This window comes from Rhododendron vialii, chromosome 7a, assembly GCF_030253575.1.
Source record: "Rhododendron vialii isolate Sample 1 chromosome 7a, ASM3025357v1".
NCBI lineage: Eukaryota > Viridiplantae > Streptophyta > Magnoliopsida > Ericales > Ericaceae > Rhododendron > Rhododendron vialii.
In genome coordinates, this window is record NC_080563.1 from 18523879 (window position 1) to 18546803 (window position 22925).

The window sequence follows — 22925 nt, forward strand, 5'->3', positions numbered from 1 at the left end:
TATTAAAAAAGATATTACCAAACTAAATAAATCTCAATTTGGTAAAGAAATTGATACAATTCCTAAAAAAATTGATACAATTCCTAAAAATTACCAAACATCTGATCAACAAGAATACTACCAACAATGGTATGCCAAAGTAAAATTAGTAATCCATGATTATCAAATTGAAATCCCTGCCCTCATTGATTCAGGAGCAGACTTAAATTGTATTCAAGAAGGTATAATACCTACCATGTACTATCACAAAACAACAGAACAATTGACTTCTGCTAACGGTAGTAAAATGGTAATTAATTACAAGTTGCCTAAAGTCCATGTTTGTCAAGACAAAATTTGTTTTAGGACTTCTTTTGTCCTAGTTCAAGATTTATCTGACAAAGTAATTCTAGGCACCCCTTTTATCTATTTACTTTATCCTTTTACAACTACTGAAGAAGGAATTTCTACTAAACCTTTTGGTCAACAAGTAATGTTCAAATTCTTAACACCACCAGAACAAAGAAAATTGAAACAATTAACATTACCATCTACTTATAAAGTAAGTCAAAAAATGAACCAATTAAAATTTTTACAGGAAGAAATTAGATACAAAAAAATTGAAGAACAACTCACCAATACACTACTTAGTCAACAAATTGAAGATTTTAATAAAAGATTAAAAGAGGAAGTTTGTTCTAATCTTCCCAGTGCTTTTTGGCATAGAAAGAAACATATAGTAACACTGCCATACATAAAGGACTTTAATGAAGCCCAAATCCCAACAAAGTCAAGGCCTATTCAAATGAACCCTGAAGTTATGGAAACCTGCAAAAAAGAAATAAATGATTTACTTAATAACAATATTATTAGGAAAAGTAAATCACCATGGTCATGTCCTGCTTTCTATGTTAACAAAAATGCTGAAAAAGAAAGAGGAGTACCTAGGTTAGTCATAAATTATAAACCATTAAACAATGTGTTAGAATGGATCAGGTATCCAATTCCAAATAAAAAGGATTTAATTAATAGATTAAGTAAAGCAGTAATCTTTTCAAAATTTGATTTAAAAAGCGGATTTTGGCAAATCCAGTTACACCCCGATGATAGATATAAGACAGCTTTTACTACCCCCTTTGGTCATTATGAATGGAATGTAATGCCTTTTGGATTAAAAAATGCTCCCAGTGAATTTCAAAATATAATGAATGAAATATTTAACCAATTCAGTCATTTTATTATAGTATATATAGATGATGTTCTCATCTTTTCTAACTCAATTGAAGAGCATTGGAAACATTTAGAATCATTTATTAAAACTATTAAACATAATGGATTAGTCATTTCTGCTCCCAAGATCAAATTATTTCAAACAAAAGTAAGATTTCTAGGTTATGACATTCACCAATCAACTATAGTACCAATCAGTAGAGCCATTCAATTTGCTGATAAATTTCCAGATGAAATTATTGACAAAAATCAATTACAAAGATTTTTAGGATCCCTAAATTACATAGCTGAATTTTATAAGGATCTTAGGAAAACTTGTCAGCCTTTATTTGAACGTCTAAGGGACAATCCCCCTCCTTGGTCACCAGTACACACCTCCATAGTCAAGCAAGTCAAAACATATGTAAAAACATTACCATGTCTAGGTATTCCTACTGTCAATTCTTTTAAGATTATTCAAACTGATGCCTCTGATATAGGATATGGTGGTATCCTCTTGCAGAAAGTCAATCCTACTTCCCCTGAGCAAATTGTCCGATTCCATTCTGGTCTATGGAATAAAACACAGAGCAATTACAGTACTATTAAAAAAGAAATTTTATCATTAGTTTTATGTGTTTCAAAATTTCAAGATGATATATTAAACCAAAAATTCCTAGTCAGAATTGATTGCAAAAGTGCAAAATATGTTTTAGAAAGAGATGTTAAAAATATTGCTAGTAAACAAATTTTTGCTAGATGGCAGTCTATTATATAATTGATTATTGGCCCCCCCTCATGGTATCAGAGCCAAGTAGGATATTGTTGAAGAATTAAACTCAAGTAATCTGTAAGTTGTATTTACTCCTACTTAATTTTCATTTAGTCTTTTAGTCCTGCTGAAATTTTAGTTAGTATTTTAGTTCGGTTGTCATCGGTCGACCACCTTGCAAAAGACCACCTTAGGTAATCCGTAAAAGTCCCCGTGAGTAAGTCCCAGGGTAGGGCAGTGAGGGGTTGGGAAAAAACCTGGGGTATGTGTCAATTGGGGTATGTGTTTATCATGACAATTTAGGATTAAAATATTAATTAAGAAATCTTTAGGGTTAAAATACTAAAAGAAAAGTCTGTAGGATTAAAAACAATGAATAGATTATTTAGGTGTACTTCTTCAGCCAGTTCTTCAATGGCTTCTCTATCTGAGTTAGCGGACATAGTCAACCAAGAAGAACATGAGTATCAAGATTTAGATACAGGATTAGGAAATTGGAATATACCTAAAATCCCAGTAAAAGAAATTTATAAGTCAAGTTTTTTAGATGATGCTTTTCGTACTGATCAAGTTACTAAAACTGCTGAACATGTTTATGCCATTACTAAACAAGAAGAGAGATGCTCTCTCCTTAGTCAACAATCAGTCAAACGTCACCTTGAACGAGGATATAATTATATTCATGTAGGATTAATACAAGTTGCAATTAAACCATTAACAAGAAGAGGATTAAATTCCTCAGTTTTATTATCTTTAAGAGATAGTAGATTCACAGTCTATAGTGATAGTCTCCTAGGATTAATGGAGTCAAGTCTACATAATGGTCCAGTTTATTTTAACTGTTACCCCGATTTACCCCTTAGTTTAAAAGATAAAAATATTTTGAAAGCATTAACTTTAAATATTCAAACTGCCGGAGCAATCACTCAAATGCTTGAAGGTAGTCAGTCAATTGCATTAATTTACCGTATTTACTATAAATGTATGAAAACTAATTTAAATATTCATGCATTAGTCAAAAGTCCCAAGGATAAAACTGTACTTATACAAGGTAGCACAAATGCTAATGTACAAGTACCCAAAACCATTTCTTGGAATGATATCCAGTTACCAACCAGTTGGCTTAGTGAAAATGAGAGTTTCCCACAGAAACTCCAAAATGACATAATTGATTTAGACTATATTCAACAATACTTAGATGGTACAGTCAGGATAAGTTTTGATCAACAAGGAGTAAACCCTCCTCTGAGAATCAGAGAATTAAGTCGATCCAATAGCTCAATAGCTATGGATAGGTCAAATAGTTCAACTACTTTGCCTAGGAAGGACAAAAATTTAATTGATCCCAGTATTAGATTAAAAGGTGTTGAATCAAGTTCACAAATTAGTAAACCTTGTTATTCTACACAGTCAAAATTTGAGGATGAAGACACCTTTCAAGGGTCTCCAACTCAAACAGATTTTGAAGAACCCACTGATCCAACTTTATTAGTTTTAAATAAACCTTTTGAAATAAATTTTGACAAATTATATTTTGAATTTAAGTCAAAAGAAAATAAACAAAAAAGAAAAAATTATTTTGCTAAATATACATCTAGTAAACAGGATAAAATTTTAGCTCATTCGGAAGCATTTATGGAAGAATCCAGAACTGAAATTTATTTTTTCAACTACTTAGAAAATTATTACAAAAAAGTCAATACTATTAAAAAAGTGAAAAGGAATAAGTCAGACCAGCCTGTTATAACCACAGGACACCCTCCTCTAGATCCAATCACCATTAGTGATACCCCACCATCTAACAATAGTAAATTGGAAATTGAGGAATTTAAAAAATTAAACGTAATCACCAAAACCTTACCGGAGGAAGAATTATTAATTGACCTAATCAGTAAAATAGATGATTCAGAGTTAAAGCAAAATTATATTATTTGCCTTAAGCAAATTTTACTTCAAAAATCTCATTCAATTGCATCATTAGAAAATTCTGGTAAAAGATTAAACAAAGTCCACACTGAAGTCACTTTGCAAGATTTAAAGCAGGAAGCTAATCTTATTAAAAAAGATATTACCAAACTAAATAAATCTCAATTTGGTAAAGAAATTGATACAATTCCTAAAAAAATTGATACAATTCCTAAAAATTACCAAACATCTGATCAACAAGAATACTACCAACAATGGTATGCCAAAGTAAAATTAGTAATCCATGATTATCAAATTGAAATCCCTGCCCTCATTGATTCAGGAGCAGACTTAAATTATATTCAAGAAGGTATAATACCTACCATGTACTATCACAAAACAACAGAACAATTGACTTCTGCTAACGGTAGTAAAATGGTAATTAATTACAAGTTGCCTAAAGTCCATGTTTGTCAAGACAAAATTTGTTTTAGGACTTCTTTTGTCCTAGTTCAAGATTTATCTGACAAAGTAATTCTAGGCACCCCTTTTATCTATTTACTTTATCCTTTTACAACTACTGAAGAAGGAATTTCTACTAAACCTTTTGGTCAACAAGTAATGTTCAAATTCTTAACACCACCAGAACAAAGAAAATTGAAACAATTAACATTACCATCTACTTATAAAGTAAGTCAAAAAATGAACCAATTAAAATTTTTACAGGAAGAAATTAGATACAAAAAAATTGAAGAACAACTCACCAATACACTACTTAGTCAACAAATTGAAGATTTTAATAAAAGATTAAAAGAGGAAGTTTGTTCTAATCTTCCCAGTGCTTTTTGGCATAGAAAGAAACATATAGTAACACTGCCATACATAAAGGACTTTAATGAAGCCCAAATCCCAACAAAGTCAAGGCCTATTCAAATGAACCCTGAAGTTATGGAAACCTGCAAAAAAGAAATAAATGATTTACTTAATAACAATATTATTAGGAAAAGTAAATCACCATGGTCATGTCCTGCTTTCTATGTTAACAAAAATGCTGAAAAAGAAAGAGGAGTCCCTAGGTTAGTCATAAATTATAAACCATTAAACAATGTGTTAGAATGGATCAGGTATCCAATTCCAAATAAAAAAGATTTGATTAATAGATTAAGTAAAGCAGTAATCTTTTCAAAATTTGATTTAAAAAGCGGATTTTGGCAAATCCAGTTACACCCTGATGATAGATATAAGACAGCTTTTACTACCCCCTTTGGTCATTATGAATGGAATGTAATGCCTTTTGGATTAAAAAATGCTCCCAGTGAATTTCAAAATATAATGAATGAAATATTTAACCAATTCAGTCATTTTATTATAGTATATATAGATGATGTTCTCATCTTTTCTAACTCAATTGAAGAGCATTGGAAACATTTAGAATCATTTATTAAAACTATTAAACATAATGGATTAGTCATTTCTGCTCCCAAGATTAAATTATTCCAAACAAAAGTAAGATTTCTAGGTTATGATATTCACCAATCAACTATAGTACCAATCAGTAGAGCCATTCAATTTGCTGATAAATTTCCGGATGAAATTATTGACAAAAATCAATTACAAAGATTTTTAGGATCCCTAAATTACATAGCTGAATTTTATAAGGACCTTAGGAAAACTTGTCAGCCTTTATTTGAGCGTCTAAGGGACAATCCCCCTCCTTGGTCACCAGTACACACCTCCATAGTCAAGCAAGTCAAAACATATGTAAAAACATTACCATGTCTAGGTATTCCTACAGTCAATTCTTTTAAAATTATTCAAACTGATGCCTCTGATCCTCCTGCAGAAAGTCAATCCTACTTCCCCTGAGCAAATTGTCCGATTCCATTCTGGTCTATGGAATAAAACACAAAGCAATTACAGTACTATTAAAAAAGAAATTTTATCATTAGTTTTATGTATTTCAAAATTTCAAGATGATATATTAAACCAAAAATTCCTAGTCAAAATTGATTGCAAAAGTGCAAAGTATGTTTTAGAAAAAGATGTTAAAAATATTGCTAGTAAACAAATCTTTGCTAGATGGCAGTCAATTTTAAGTATTTTTGATTTTGATATTGAATATATTAAAGGAGATCAAAATTCCATTCCAGATTTTCTTACTAGAGAATTTTTATTTAGCACAACATAAAATTACTTTATAGCTATTAAAAATTGTTTTCTCAGCAGCATTCATTGTATTTAACATTGAATTCATTTGCAGTTCAGTCATGGCAGAGAAAAGCAAGAAACCTACCTCCACTACAAAAAACCAACTTGCCCTTCCCCCAACTGATTGCAGAAACAGATACCAAGTTCTTGGGCAAGTACCCAAAACTAGTTACAGTTCTGCACTAATACATGCTCCCTCACCTAGTCACAATATTACACCACCCAATTCAAACCTTCATGCTGATCCCTTTTCCTCGACTCAAACTATTCAACCTAGTCAACAAAGATTCCCTTACCCTGTAAGAACTACAGAATATATTCTCAAACCAGTCACCACTAACCTCTTCTCCATTGAACCAGCCCACAAAAATATTCAAAACCCAGTTGAATTAGTCAAAGCCTTTTTCCCCCCAGGATGGCATTTCATCCCTGCTCACCCAGCTAAAACCCTTTCTTTTTACAAAGACATCCTTCTTCACCACAAGTCAATCCAGATAAAACCCATTAATGACAGAGTCAATCCAACTAAAGTCATTTACCATTCCCTCTATATTCACAACATAGTCAGCCTAGAAGAATGGGGCCACCCATCACTACTCAGAGATCTTCCGAATCATCCCATTCAATATAATTATTACGATTATATTGATGCATGGTTCAAAGTCATCCTCCATGAGAATGAGTCTTTTACTCACTCTTGGTTCTTTTCGTTTGATCATAAATTCAAATCAGTCATTCCATCTTGGTTCTCCCGGTGGTGGCACCAAAATGGAGCCATTCCAGACATCTTACCCAGTGAACTCATGGACCAAGTCAATTACTTTTCCACTCTGTATCCAGTCAATAGTCACACAAGTCAATTTCCAATGCTACTGTTATTTATGGCAAAATACAAAGTTCCATGGATCTTCAAATGGAAATATGGTATCAATAACACGATAGTCAATCGCCAGTATTTGGTAAAATGGTGGGATGCATACAAGCATCAACGCGTCATTGATCAAGTCAAAGAAGAATTCCCAGTCAAAGTTCCAACACCAGTCAAAATTCCAGCTATACAGGTTCAAGTTCCTCAGATTCAACCAAGTTCACCTACATTTTCCACTATTAGACTTGGAAGTCCAACACCAAGCTCTTCCAAGCCTTCGAAATCCAAGTCAAAAACCAAGTGCTCCCAGTTATTAATGTTAGCACAACAGTTAATTGCTCAAGCCAGTCAAGAAGAAGATGATACATCATCCGAAGAGTCAGCTACAGCAACATCTCATAGGAATCCATGTGGGTCAGCTTTCCAAGATGCCCAGGACCCATTTGCCTGAAGTCATTATTTCTACTTTTGGCCCCACCAGCACCAAAAGTAGGAACAGTCACAGTCAAAAGAAGTAATCATTTCTACTTTTGGTCCCACCTGCACCGAAAGTAGAAACAGTAACTTACTTTATTTACTGTAGTCACGTGATTCTACTATTCAATGTTTGTAATTTCTCTGATCCTTATTCTATAAAAGGATTGGAGAAGTCAGTTAGAAGCAGGACCAGTAAGACTGAAATAGAATAGAATAGACTGAAGTAGGAGAGTAAAAAGAGAGGAGAGAAAACGAGAGAGGTTTTAGAGAGAGAAATTCTCCTACCACTTCCCCTTGTTCCTCATCCTCTGTAGTAAACCCAGTCATTGCTTTTCATTGCTGAGTATCAATATACTCCAGCAACCCTTGTAAACCAGTAAACTGCCATGTACTGTTTCTGATTCAGCAATTGAATTCAGATTGTTTTAGTAAGTAATTTATTTCAGTAATTCTGTTGTTCAAATTACTAGTAAAGCTATTCTATAAAATTATAGAGCTATTATATAATTGATTATTGTTGTTCAAATTACTAGTAAAGCTATTATATAGTTGATTTATTCATTGTTCTTTCATTTCTTTTATTCACTATTCACTATTCACCGACACTATTCACCCGTCACTATTCATCCGATTTACTATTCACGTCACTATTCATCATAGGCTTTCCTTTATGCTTTGTTTGGTAACTTTCCTTTATACTTTGTTAGATTCCTCTGGTAACATTTGTTCCCCAGTAGCACCTAGTACCTAGTAAGTAGTACTTTGATTCTTTTGCTTGCCTTTGTTTGATAGTTTGATTCCCCAGTAAACATTAGTCCAATTCCCACTCTCCCACTCTGACGCACATGTTCTTCCCCCTTGTCCGTGCTTCCGCCCCCCCCTCATGGTATCCTATAAAGAATATATATATATATATATATATCGGGACGGTTCAAGGGACACCCAAAAAAACACCTAAAAAAACACCCCAAATCTCAAACTCATAGTTCCCGATCAAATTTTTATGATCCGAACCGTTCAATGTGTGCAGAATGTGATTTTAAGGATGCCTGCAAGAAATTAACAAAAAAAAAGATTGGGAAAGGCTTGATTTGAGCAGTTTTTATTTGAACCGTTCAATAAAAAACTGTTCGAAACTGTTCGGATCAAGCCCTTCCGGTCATTTTTTTTGCTGATTTCTATAGGATACCCTTAAAATCACGTTCTGATCACATTGAGCGGCTCGGATTATCAAAATTTGATCGGGAACTATGATGTGTTTTTTTGAGTGTCCCTGGAACCGCCCATATACAGTCAGTCTCAAATGAGGTGGTCCTCATTTTAGTTAAAATGCGGACCTCCTCATTTCTCCCATTTTCCGATCGAATTTTGATGATCCGAGCCGCTCAATGTGTTCAGAACGTGATTTTAAGGGTACCCGCGAGAAATCGGCAAAAAAAATGACCAGAAAGGGCTTCATCCGAGCAGTTTTTGTTTGATACCATTTGATTAAACTAGCTAAAATCCTTGGTTTTGTCAGTATTTTAGTACTAGTAAATAAATCATTAAACTGAGAGAACATCTTTATTACTTTGCATGTATATTAGGATGTTCCATGTAGTAATACACAAAAGCCAAAATTCTTTGTCTAACTTATCACCATGTTCAAAGTATTTGATAGAAGCTTTTGTCATTTAAATTCTTGAACAACGCCCTTCATACCGATCCGGGGATCTGCTGATTTTGCAGGGCATCCAGTAGGGCACAATCACAGCCTTCCAAAAGTGCTTCTAATGGTCCAGATTTATAGTTTATATTTAATTCCGGACCGTTGAAGACGCTCGTAGGATTTCTGATTCCCCTTCATATGTAGCCAATTTCTCATTCCCAAGTCCATCGAACACTTGCATGTTTTTAAAATAATTGAGAGACAAAACAATGAGCAATTATTATTCAACTACAAATACTTACATACACACTCACATCTTTTAGTGGGGTCCACATACTGGAAGTGTAGTGTGTGTGGGCCCCTATGTAAATGAGTTTGTATAAGTTGCATGTTGTGGTTATGGTTATAGAATGATTGAACAATTAATGAGATGTATACACATGATCAGAAGCGGAGGTAGGAGGGAGAGCGGGGTCAAGTCATAAATTCGGAGGTAAAAATAATCAAGAGACAAAACAGTGTGGACAAATACCTAATTTTGGCGAGGTATTAGGAAAATTGAACGATTTCAGTTCCCATGCACGTGTAAAGAGTTTAGAAATAGTAGCACTTTTTTCATACAATGGTTCAAATGATTAGCGCGTATTGCCGTATTCTAATACCATATCGAATTAATTGTCTACGAGTACTTAACTTCTTTTTTAGTGGCGAAACCTTTCTCCTTTTATATACGAGAAACCTTCCTCTTGGCAAAACTAGCTGTTGGGCCAAAAGCCTCTAGGCGGTTTCTCTTGGCACAACTAGCTGTTGGGCCAAAAGCCTCTAGGCACCGATACGTAACTTGTTAATAATTCGTAACCACACCATCACTAAAAGTCCTGGTGTTCCAGGTTCTTCATCTTGCATGGCCTTCAACAAAATTACCATAAATCTTAGACCCAACTGTCCAAAGGTTGTGTAGAAGAGAACTGTTCTCACTCTACTCAGAACATTAATTCTACAAACAAAAAACTAAAGATTGGATATACGGAGTATTTAACCACAGCATCTCTTGAACTGGAATTTGGAATATATTAAATTAGGTACATTAATATCACAAGCTGTGAATTTGACCTCTGAACCCATTACATATTTCACATCTAGCTTAGAACAACACAAACCAATAATAGTACAGGAGGAGGAGGAGGAAGAAGCGGAGTACGACTCCGGTCGTTGATCAACTTACAAAGAATATATATTATATCAAAAGTCACTAGAATTGCCCAAAAAAAAACATAAAATAAAGAAAAAGAAGATTATTGGGTAACTAGATTTTCAAATAAGAATCTAATTCTCAATTTCTTATAGAATGAACTAATTTCTCTGCAATTGGTAAATGGTAACGTACTCCCTCTCCTATATGCCTGCTGTTGTGAATATATTCGAGCCCTCCTTGAGATTTTATCGCCCACAATTTGTATTACTTTCTTTTTTATCATGTGGAACTCTGCTTACTGGAATACCAGAGTTTCTTCTGGCAGATCAAGATTCTCTCCTTGTCAACACCGTACTCGGTGTCTTCTTTACGGCATCCCCATCTCATCCCCTTGGCAATTGTAGCAACGGAATCCACAAAATAGTTGGATTCCCGGATTATAGCATACCCGTTGGGACGTAGGATCCGATCCATCTCTAGGAGCACATACTTCATATCACATCTGCATAATTACATAATGTCAAGCACCACGGCAACAGCATTCAATTTGGTTCAACTTGAACTTGTGCTCAATTCCAATCCTAGGTTATTTGGTCAAATGCTAGTGCCCTGTAACAGCTGAGGTCGTGTTCGGATCATGTATTACACACCCGGCTTAACCCAAGTGTTCTACCCCTTGTCCCTCAAGGTAGGTTGGTTTCCAAGGGCAAGGGCGATGTTGTGGGTTTGAGCTGATGGAGTAGCATTAATCTGTTGTAATGATCTAATTAACTTATTAACTTAATCCAAGCATCAAGACTGTGGCTTTGATCTTTTTCCTTTTTTCTTTCCCTCAGGGAAGGCCCCTTTTTTCTTTCCCTCAGGGAAGGCAAGAAGTTAGCACAATATATGTTTTTGATTTAGTGGGTTAGTAGTGGTCAAGAGTTGAACCCTTGACCTAGAAGAACATAGCTGAGCACCCAACCAACTTGGCTAGCTTGCAAGTTTAGCTTTGACCTTTTTGTTTTCGCTTAACAGTTCAGCCAAGTAGTTAATGGTTTCCTTTGATGTCATATATCAGGATCTTGGCACAGCGTACGTGGTAACTCCACCGCTTCTAGCTATGAAGGGTTCGCATCCAGACCCTTTGATGTGTTGCTGTTTACAGTTTGATCCAGCAGCATTAAATGAACTTTCAAAAACTAACTCCACTTCATAGCATATAGAGGAAGCAAGGAATCAAGAAACTAAAGCACAACAGTGCTTACCTGTGGCTCTCAGTAGTAAAAAGGCCATCAAGGTGAAGCAGATCGTATGTTCGAGGATACGTAGAGAACGCCTCACACCTACAAAGAAAGCAGCAAATGAATTAAAAGATATGCGGCCATATCTACAAGTATGTTACAAACAAGAATGCTAGCAAAAGGTTCATTTATTTCCACTTATATTTAGCTTAAATTTTGAATTCACATGCTTAAAGTAGTTGTCACTCTAAGTGTTTGATTCCACTCGTCATGTTTTCATCTTAAGAAGCTCAAAAGTAATTATTTAAAAGATGCGTTTTGACACCCTATTTTAAAACAGATCTTTTCTAAAGCTAAAATCAACATTTAAAGAACAGAAATAAACGAGGTCAAAGACTCAATGATTATACCAACACTTTCACAATTACCAGTCATGATAGGATCCCACAAGCCCCCTGTCGTAAACAACAGCAAGCGTGTTGGCAGCATATGAAGATACGACATTCATCACCCAAAGCGGATCTTCAATCACAGCTGCAGCAAAACCCCCATAAATTGTATTCATGTCCATCACATTCCTTATCTTGTCAGTCCCGAGGCCTGGCAACAACTTCTTATAGTGCTTCACCCTCATCTTCCACTTACTATCATCGTGCTTGAATGCTCCGGCACTCCCACCATGAACATCAGCAATCCGTTCAGGCGCCACATGTAACCGTTCAGGCCATTTGGGGATGATGTTTAGTGCTACTTTCTTAAGTTTTGGATTTGGAACAACGACGCAAGGGCGGAGAGGAGTGTACCATGCGGAATCGGGTTCTGTACCATCATCACATTTGGGTGGGTAGGCATCGGGGTTGGAAAGCTTTTTAGTAAAGCAGCTGTTGTCTTTGGATTTCTGCCACACGGCAATGTCGTCCTTTTTGTTGTATAATGTGAAGCACATTGAAGTTAGCAACTCTTGCAGCTTTTCATAATCGGATTTTTGGTCTTCGATAGTTGTATTCCAGCCTCTCCAGCGGTTTTCATAGTTTACGGGAGGACCGGAGAGAACCCAGAAGCCTCCGGGGCGGAGAATCCGGTTTATTTCCAAAAGGTAAATCCCACCTGAAATTTTTTATTTACCTGGGTTATAAAGGCTTTTTCATGGATAGCACAACTAAGTGAAAGACAAGATGCACTTTAGCTAGTAGTACAAAGAAATTCAACAAGCAAACTACCACCGATTGATATGCGGTATAAACTTGAGACCAATAGATTGATGCCACACGCTCAAACAAGCAAACTATCGCACCCAACTAAGCAGTGCTAGTCACTGCATAAAATTTTGGAGTGATAAAGCATTCACGTATGTTCTTTTTGTTAAGGAATTCCACATGTTTTCAGTGTACGGGAATGGTTATGAAGTTTATGAGTGGTCAAAAAAAGAAAAGAAAACTGCAAATGGTTCTATCTAAATAAACAAGTCTCACCCGGTGCTTCCCGTAAGTATAAGAATTCTTATAAAAAGAAACTTGAAAGTGCATACAAAAGTTGTGAAAGAGCTATATTTCGTGGTTTTTACCAATGAGGTTTTTTTTTTTGTTTTCAGTGTACGGGAATGGTTATGAAGTTTATGAGTGGTCAAAAAAAGAAAAGAAAACTGAAAATGGTTCTATCTAAATAAACAAGTCTCACCCGGTGCTTCCCGTAAGTATAAGAATTCTTATAAAAAGAAACTTGAAAGTGCATACAAAAGTTGTGAAAGAGCTATATTTCGTGGTTTTTACCAATGAGGTTTTTTTTTTTTTTTTTTATAGAGACAAGCTATACTAATTTAGCAAAGTTGCGAAAGGATTTTCTTTTTGTTACATATACAAGAACTCAGAAAATTATAAGGTAAAACAAGAAGAAGATATAATGCCGAAAATTCTGCTGCTTGGTCACTAGTGTAAATAAGAAGTTAAAAGAGATTGGTTACCAAATTCTGTCCACGGGATGAGGCATCTTGAGCAATGAGCCATGTCAAATGAGTTTGAGGGGAAAGGAAGTCTCTGAGTTGAAATAACTCCCAGAATTGCCGGAATGCCACGTTCCAGAGCAAATTGGACTTGAGCCTCGTGATTATCCCTTGGTGCAAGGGAGATCGTTAGAATACCACGATCCAGCAAATCACCTCCCCAACTAGCAACCTTCAAATAGAACAATTCTAGAGATTGTAAACACTGAATTTGAAGTGGGATGGTTACTTGCATATATAACATGCTTTATTTAAAGAATTTGTATGAATCTACAACGTAAAATAGGACACTAAGAGTAGATAAGCGCAAAGGGCTAAGATTTCTCCCTTTGTTTAACAAGACAGATATGTTTCTTCCTTTGATGAATTGAGATATAAGCTATCACATGAGCAACAAATCTCGTTGTGTATCAAGTGATCAACCGATTATTAGAGTAAAAGAAGACAATCATCAAAAGGAACTCACCCCACAACCGGTATCAATGGCAGTGCGAATGGTTCCATCTTTCATTTCGGGGATCAGATCTTGCATCAAATCAACATAGGCACCAACACCGTGGGGGAACATAGTACCCCCGCCAGGAAATCGAAATTTCTCCCCTTCTTTCCTTAGCCAGTTCTGATTAGACTTCTGCTTGTTGATCCAATCATAAGGAACATTCCTAGAATCAGATCAAAATGATTAGTTCCATGAGATACATAAAGAAGAAAACCGAGGAAAGAAGTTGTGAGCAGTCCACAGTACCTGTACCAACACTCATCCCTGCTCTTTGGCCATTTGATTGGTGGCTTGTACCCATTTGGTGGAGGAACCAAGCATTCCTTCCTTTCGAATAACGGAGGACAATGGCGCTCCAAGAAAGTGAGCCGATGGACACCATACTTTTTCCACCTCTGTAACAACAATAAGCTGCCATCAATCTTTGTTCTCTCTCTCTCTCTCTCTCTAATAGGAAGCTGTAGAGAGGTAAATCTTGCCTATGGCATGACTCCAAACCCTAACCTCCTGATCAGGACTAGCAATTTTGGTAAACCTAGTTGGTTAACAATATGTTATCTACACAATATTAAATGATGGTCGAGAGCCATCTGCAATAATAATATCCAGGTTTCCCGTCACAACGCTCTTCTAGCATCACGATCTCATCGTGCAGCTAAGAGTGCATTGGAGTGGAGGAGGGACAAGGATTTTGGGGACAAATGCTCTCATGCCTTAAACCCCTATCCAAAAACAGATCCATTATATCCTTAGCACTACGAAATTAGACGTTCAAAAAGTACCTTCGGATCCGTGCACGGAGTGTAGTCTTGAAAGTCAATGCTGCATTCCGGGAACGCAACGGACTCAACTTGTAGCGGGCCAGAGCTAGCATCGGCGGTTCTCTTGGGAGATACAATCTCTTTGGTGATGTCTTTAGTTAAAAATCTATCCTTCTCAGAACAGAAGATGCCACCGAGGTAGAAGGAGAGCCCACATAGCACAACAAACATAAACCCCAAGGGGACTACCCTTGAACTTTTATCAGATGGAGAAACTGGTCTTGAATCTTTGTTCTTCATGGTTCCTTAACTTGTGTTAGTTATCTACACATATGCAGAAGAACTTTTAAGTCTATAGGAACATGAAAATCAAGAAAATCACAATCAGGTCTAGGAAAAAATTAATTCTTAGACAACAATATCTACTCGAGAATTTGACGAAAATTTTTCGATTTCAGAATTGTTTGGAAGAGAGAATTAATATGTTGGGAACTAACTATGCTAACATTACTGTCTTCTGATCGATCCAAAAAAAAAAAAGAAGCTGGAAATCTCAACTACTTAAGATTATTTCTCTGTCTATGCAACCGAACTGGTTGAAACCAGTTCAAAATCCATGGAAATCAAATAAATGTAAGAGCATATTGCACAAACCCAGATCGGCAAGACTATGTTTGGATCATGGATTTTACTGGTGGCTGACCAAGGGAAGGTTAAAAACACAAAAGGAAGTAAAATTAGCTTCTTTTCCTTTTACACGATCTTTTCCTCCGAAAAAAGAAAAAGCTGGACAAATCCAACATCCAACACGGCCTCAACTAAATTAAAGAAACTAAAAGCTAGAAGCAACTTAGAAAGTCAAATAAAAAACAGGGGATTGATGCAGATCTAATGGCCAATACCAACCATTTAAATGACTTGAAAAACCTGCAAAGATCTCTGATAGCAACAACCGACATTTTACACTTTCCTTGTCAAACTAACTTTATATTTCCCACATGACATTGGGTCCATTTTAACCCCCCTAAGAATTCAGCCGTCCTAATGAAAGATGAGGGCCCTCTTACCCACTAAGTCAAGAAAGAGTTGCAGCAAAAATGAAAAAATCAATCGCCCTCCTGACCATGCAAAAGCCAAAAGCACGTGTGTGTGTGTGTGTGTGTGTGTGTGTGAGAGAGAGAGAGAGAGAGAGAGAGAGAGAGAGAGAGAGAGAGAGTATGTAACAATATAGGTATAGTTGTACACACAAAAATACTCGTATAAAACTTTGTATAATTGGCAGAGTGGAGACTGGTTCTTAACATTCCACAATCAGCATAGCCAATCTGCTGTCTTTTTTTCCCCTTAGTAATCCATAGCCAAAAATAACCTCATAAAGAACAATCGAACAAGAAAAAGCATAATCACAAAACTCCCAGAAATAGACCCACCAAAAAATGGATGGAGAATTGGGTGAAATTCAAGTAATTTGCTGAGCGAAAATTTACGAATGGAAACAGAGAATAACAATTTAGAACCACGCAATTCGATTAGGAAATAGAAAGATTCAAGAGTTTTATTGAAGACCATTTGGGAAATTGCCAAATCTTTTGCTATTATAACTACAATCAGCTGAAATTATGGAAACAAAGGAGAAAATTAAGGAGCCCATGTCCAAACCCAGATCTGTTTTCACAAAATTTAAGGGAACCCAATTGGAAGGCATTGAAAAATATGGCAGTAAACCAACCGAGAGAGAGAGAGAGAGAGAGAGAGAGAGAGAGAGAGAGAGAGCAATGGGAATGTGAGACAGAATTTGAAGATCTGAAGGGTGTACGTAGCTCAGGAAAAACAGAAACCCAAATGGACAAACAAAACGAGGATAAAAAGAAAAAAAAAAGGACAAACAAAAACAGAGAGAATGAGATTAGTAGTACCTTTGATTGTGGAATGTTCCTCCTCGGCTTTTCCGATATGAAATTCAATGTTTGACTCCTACAAAGGATAAAATGGTTCAGAATTGAAAACTAGGTACATAATGATGGGTTTGGGAGTTTTTTCTCAGTTAGAGAGAGAGAGAGAGATCAAAGATATCAACCAACCTCATACCCACGCAAACTCAGATAGCAATAAACCTTAAATACAAAATCTGATTCTTCTGCCTTGTGTCCAGCTGTCTTTTTTCCATTTTACCCTTATTACATGACCGTAATGGTCTCTCTCTCTCTCTCTCTAACTGTATGTATGTATGTATATATATATATATATGTCTGTCCCTTCTTATCATCTAGTACAGTGCATCTCTTTCATAAACTTCTGGTTAACGGCAAGTCCGGAATGATTACTGCCATTTCAAGGCGTAAGTACAAGAGGCATGTGGGAGGATTAGACGTTTCATTAGAAGAAGTCGTTTGAAATGAGTTTATCTGGACTATTTTTGCTTTGAATTTCTAAAACCAACTCGTCTCTTTTCATTCCCGATAAATTCTCTCAAATTATTAATATCATTATTTTATCTATCTTTCAACCGTTAATCCAAAATAGAGTGTTTTGCATTTAGAAAGCACTGTAATTTGATAGCAATGTGAAAAACTTACTTCACTGTGGCTACAGCTATAGATTTGTACAAATGATCGAAGCTATTAATTTTGTGGAAAATATTTTCTTGTTTGTTTTTTTAAAAAAATCAATTCATTCAAATAACAATAAAATGATTCATCAATTCAATCAACTTCCTATCTGGAATTTTAGAAACGAATTTTGGATTAAAAAATGAATAAATAGAACAACCACTGAAATGTATTTGATTGATTTGATTTTTATGGAGTGTCAACTAATGTTTAAACATTACTGAAAAAAAGAAGGATTCTTCTACAGGGTCCCCCCCAGTTCCCCGAGTTCTCTTCCTTCTTAGATCCTCTCCTCTCCTTTCTATCCATGATTCTTTCCTTATAGGGAGGGAAGTTCTCTCATTCTATCGAGTCCAGCTCCTCTCAATCTATAGAGAATTAGACGATCTTCCGATTCCAATTCAATGGTTAAAATTACTCTAGTAATTCAAGCTCCAAAGCTCATATGGTATTCTACAGACACCCAATTACTCCTCCAGTATTTCTCAATTACATAAGCGTCTTCCCTCCTTGTTTTTTAAACGGCAAAAAAAATTCATTAATTTTTTTTGAACGGCGTCTTCTCTCCCCGTTAAACCTGCCTCTGAAAAAAAAATTATATAGTTCATGAGGATTTTTTTGACCGATATCATATAGCTCATGAGGATTTTTTTACTAGTATTATATCGGTAATTTTTTTTTCTTTCTACATGGTTTTTTTCGCTAATATTATCTTATTACGTAGCTCATGAGATTTTTTTTACTGATACAAGTGTATTTGCATGTGTGCTTCGCACTGTGTCATGTATTCATTGATGTAGTTATTTTTGTATGTAAGAAAGTTGAAATTAAGATTCAGTTATGGAAATTAGAAAGAAATCGTAAGAGTAAGTAATCTAACGTAAGATAATTTTTAGAGAAAAAATATTTTAAAAGAAATGCAAAAGGAGTTCTTTGATTAACCCTGTGAATCTGATAGTTCTTTGAACTTGCACCTGTTATTAAAGTTACGATATGAAATTTTACTAATGTTTGGAATTTCGAAAATTGATGCCTGGAATGTGATAATGGAATGTGATAATTGAAGAATATTTGGAGAGTAATTGGGTTCCCGTAGAATACCATATGAGCTTTGGCGCTGGACTCACACCGCTGGAGATATAGGGTAATCTTGACCTTTGAATAGGAATTAGAGGATCCTCCAATTTCCTATGGATTGCTGAAAATACAGGGTAATCTTGACCATTGAATTGGAATTAGAGGATCCTCCAATTTCCTATGGATTGGAGAGGAGCCGGACTCCATTTTATCTCCCCATCATTTTTGGACTCGGGGGCCAGATCTGAGGAACCAAGTCTAGATTTTTGGCTCTTGGCTCCGATCAGTTTTGTAACGGACTCTCGGGTTCTCCAATAGCAATGGTGAAGGCGTCATTGTGGCTTCGATTGCTTCGGGGCCGAGCTAGACCTTGATGTAGATCAGGATCTTTCCACCCACGTGCGAGGCGTGGGTTCCGACACCAGAGCTGATTTTTTTGTTTTTCCCTTTGTTTTTTTTCCTTGTACTGGGACCTTTGGTGTCCTTTGTATTTTTTCGTTGTAAATATATATGTATATGTTTCCTCCAAAAAACAAAAAAATAATTGTTGTCTCCCGATTGAATAATTTCGATCATTTGTGTTAACCCAGGCGAATCCACACATCACATCTTCACATTTTTGTATGCTAAAATCCCATAGCCATGGAATTACTGCACACATGAGAGCTCACAAAACTGGCAAGAGCTGGCAAAACCGACCATGTGTGCACTTGCACACGGTCGAGGGCACACTACATATATGTTGGGTAGTGTGAAGCCCAAAGGGTTTTTACAAGGAGATTAAATTGTGCACGGTGGGGCCGTGTACAAGAGTTGAGCGGCAAAGGCATGGATGCATGCCAACTCACCACTTGGCTCATCCAGTGCATTCAATTTTTTTCTTTCCAATCACTTCCTCACACTTAATTTAGTTTAATTCTTTTAGACTATTTATATATATATTAAAAATATTACTCCATCCGTCCTAATTTAATTGTCCTTTTTGAGAGTTTGTGTCACTTTTCAATTAATTATATCTTATAATTTATAATGTTTTATGTGATTTTAAAAACATTGTATTATAGAATTAATCGAGATCTATTAAATAAGATCCATATTCGATTTGAAATTCATTACGGATTTAAAGATATAACTCATTTTTTAGCCGGTTAGAATAGAATGAGGGCCAATTAAATCCAGACGGAGGGAGTATTAAAAATTTAATTGTTTCGATTTTCAATCTTATTAAACCAGTGCGAAGATTGTAATTAAGTTGTTTCTAGAGCTCTCATAATTAAGTATTTGCTCTTTATTTGAAAACCTTATGAAGCAGAAACTTGATTATAAGAGCTCTAGAGACAAAATTTAATTATAACCCTTTAGAATAATATGATCTTCACATCGGTTCAAACTGATTAAAAATTTGAGCACTTCAATTTTCAACTATATTTTTTAATATATAAACAGTCTAAAAAAATTAAGTGTTACAAGTTTTATTCCGTTTGAACCCATGCGAAGATTTTATTGTTTTGATCATTTTATTCTAGATGATCATAATTAAATTTTGTCTCTAGGGCTCTCATAATCAAGTTCTTGCTCCATATGGTACCAAATAAAGAATAGATACTTAATTATAAGAGCCTTAAATACAAAATTTAAGTATGACCATTTAGAATAAAATGATCAAAACAATAAGATCTTTGCACGGATTCAAACGGATTAAAAATTATAATTTTTATAGACCGTTTATATATTAAAAAATATGGTTGAAAATTGAAGTGCTCTAATTTTTAATCCGTTTGAACTGATGTGAAAATCTTATTATTTTTATTATATTATTTTAAAGAGTCATAATTAAATTTTGTCTCTAGAGCTCTTATAATCAAGTTTATGCTTTATAGGGTTTCAAATAAAAAGTAAATACTTAACTATGAGAGCTCTAGAGACAACTTAATTACGATCTTCGCACTGATTTAATAAGATTGAAAATCGAAACAATTAAATTTTTAATATATAAAAAGTCTAAAAGAATTAAACTAACTTGAGTGTGAGGAAGTGATTGGAAAGAAAAGAATTGAACGGACTGGATGAGTCAAGAGGTGAGGTGGCATTCATCCATGCCTTTGCCGCTCAAATCTCCTACACGGCCCCGCCGTGTACAATTTAATCTCTTTTACAAGATTGCTGAAAATCCGGCCCGGGCGTGATTGAGTATGGCTCGGGCGGTCGTGCCGCAAGACAGAATGCATTTAAAGGCTTGAAACAAATTTTTAGGGTTAGAACATCATATTTCTTCTTTTGTGATGACCAATTTCAAACCTTGAATTTACCAACATTGCTGTGCATGTATTTGTGTACTGTGGACCTGTGGTCTATTAGGTGCAGTACTACGGAAACCGACTAAAAAAAATACGAAATCGTATCTCAAAAATGGATCATGGATCAAAATTTCTTGGGTGGGAATCTCTTTTGTGATTTTTTTTGTGTGTGATTCAAATGAGTCTGTCACTACTTCATTTGGATAGTTAAGTGGTTCAGTTTTGTTGGTTTCATGAATAAACTATCTATGAAGTAAATTGAAAATCGATAATGTCATACTTAGGGTATGTGGTTGGTAAGATTACAAATTCACTTCTACATTATTTTTTTATTTTTATTTTTTATGGAGGAAAAGTCCTGCAGCCAAGTCACTAATTGGATTTGATTGCACAATACAAACCTCCGTTGGCCACCACATTAGCCAACGGCCCCCACTTACAGCAGGTTACTCACCATGCAGAAAATTAAACCCTAGACCTTAAGGAGTACTTCCAAAATCTGGCACTCACTTGAACCACTGGGACAACCCCTAACCCTAGGTGTGTACATCGACCATTCTTCTTTATTTTAATGGTAGTTTTGTTCGGTTTGCAGCGTTTGCTGATCTATTTTATTTTCAATCTGAGCATGCATTAGATCTAGCAAGGGTATCCAGTGGTAATGGATGACCTATGACTATGAGGAATAGGGCTGCAGAAAAAATTCGGTGAACTGTGAAATTGATCCGAATCGATCCGATCTGCATCTTTTGGATTTTGTCCCCCTTTTGGATTTTGTTCCTTGAATTAATGGCCCGAACATGAATTCAAAAAATTAAAAAACCATGAGATACGAATTAGGATTGGATTTTCATATAAAAACTGTGGATTATCCGAATTGAACTGTAAGATATTTAAAAAAAATATATATATATATATATATAATATAATATATGTGTAACACATAGTAAATATATTTGTGGCTTTACTTGGCAACTACTCTGAATTTTGGACATTCTTATTGTGTTGATGTTCACCTGAGACAACTGGTAGACTTTCTGGAGATGGTTAAAGAGGTTACTTTGTAGTCGTGACTTGTGAGTTTGTAGATGTCATTATGAATTGCACTTTAATTACTAACCTTTCTGACTCTAACTAAAATACAGTAGTCTTTGAAAATGATGTCAATGAGATAAAAATCATTTGTTCGGGATGAAGCATTTGGTTGATATAATCCGTGGGCAAAATCGGGACCGAACCATGAGACTTTTGGTCCGGACACGAATTTCATTTTTAAAAAATCGTAACTCGCAGATTATGATTGGATTCAGAGAAATCCGATCCGATCCAGACCGTGCGCAGCCCTAATGAGAAAGTATCTAGCTTTTGGAAGGGATAAAGGTGTAAATTACTACTTATATTTTAAAGAGGTTTATGTACAAAATTAATTAGTTGGACGGACCAAATGCTATATATTTTTTAACTGGAGACATAAAATGCCTCAAAATTTGGGAATCCTGACTTGAAATGTCGTGTTCGATCGAAATTAGATTACGCAAAACAATCCATCAAAAGTAAAGAATCCAAAAATTGAGTATGAATATCATTGGAGCATAGGCTTCCACCAACACTTTTATGGCTTTTAGAAAAATTGCACGTTTTGCCCTTATTCAAATTTTTTTCGCATTTGTTAGTTTTGCGCCAATTTTTTGTGCATTATTGATTCGTCAGAAAAGTAATTTTTTTTTTACTTTTACCTAAATATTTTAGAAAATTACCACATTTTAAGCCAAAAAAAGTTGAATTTTTTTTTTGTGCTTAAAATGGTTAGTCCATTAACCAATTCACTAGATTATCTTTTTGTACCTTTTGCATGCAACTGCACTAACCCTAGAGGAATTTTTTTGTTTTATATATGTACCCCAACAGCAATGTTTGCATTTATTGCCTTTTGGTTTTCTTTCCCTCTTCGACCCTGGCGGCAGTTGATTGTTAGTGTCAGTGGTGCCTTTTTGTGGGCATGCTCTTGCTCTAATTAATTTGATGTCTTTTGCTTTAGATTTCTTTAATCTTTGTAATTTATTTCTAAATATTAATAAAATCTTTTTTCGCCGTTCAAAAAAAGAAATGCTTGCATTTATTGCCAAAAATACTGTTTTTGGAAAAAGAATTTATAATCTTTCAGAGTAATTTTTTTAAAACTTTAGCATTATCAGAATT

The 22925-nt window shown here is 35.2% G+C and overlaps 1 protein-coding gene across 6 annotated transcripts; it reads right to left on the minus strand.

Annotated features, from left to right (window-relative positions):
- Window positions 1-10117: 10117 nt before the first annotated feature.
- LOC131332526 (probable methyltransferase PMT20) lies at window positions 10118-16951 on the minus strand. 6 transcript variants are annotated; one of them, XM_058366822.1, is made up of 9 exons: window positions 16825-16951; window positions 16660-16717; window positions 14765-15067; window positions 14229-14377; window positions 13950-14145; window positions 13445-13655; window positions 11913-12591; window positions 11509-11586; window positions 10118-10763 (listed from the first exon to the last, which is right to left on the minus strand). In XM_058366822.1, exons 3-9 carry the CDS (start codon window positions 15041-15043, stop codon window positions 10541-10543), a joined length of 1815 nt encoding a protein of 604 aa, XP_058222805.1. In that variant the 5' UTR covers window positions 15044-15067; window positions 16660-16717; window positions 16825-16951; the 3' UTR covers window positions 10118-10540. The 6 variants fall into 6 exon arrangements, with proteins under 6 accessions (XP_058222805.1, XP_058222811.1, XP_058222809.1 ...); XM_058366828.1 differs by having other exon boundaries at window positions 16832-16919; XM_058366826.1 differs by having other exon boundaries at window positions 16660-16839.
- Window positions 16952-22925: the final 5974 nt, after the last annotated feature.

Bases quoted from the DNA above. Each gene is read 5' to 3' on its own strand.
- LOC131332526 (XM_058366822.1), bottom strand. From the start codon at position 15,043: ATGAAGAACAAAGATTCAAGACCAGTTTCTCCATCTGATAAAAGTTCA. The intron at 12,592-13,444 runs GTAACCAATCTC...AAAAAATTTCAG, and splicing joins CATCCCGTGGACAGAATTTG to GTGGGATTTACCTTTTGGAA. The intron at 10,764-11,508 runs GTAAGCACTGTT...GTAATTATGCAG, and splicing joins TTTACTACTGAGAGCCACAG to ATGTGATATGAAGTATGTGC.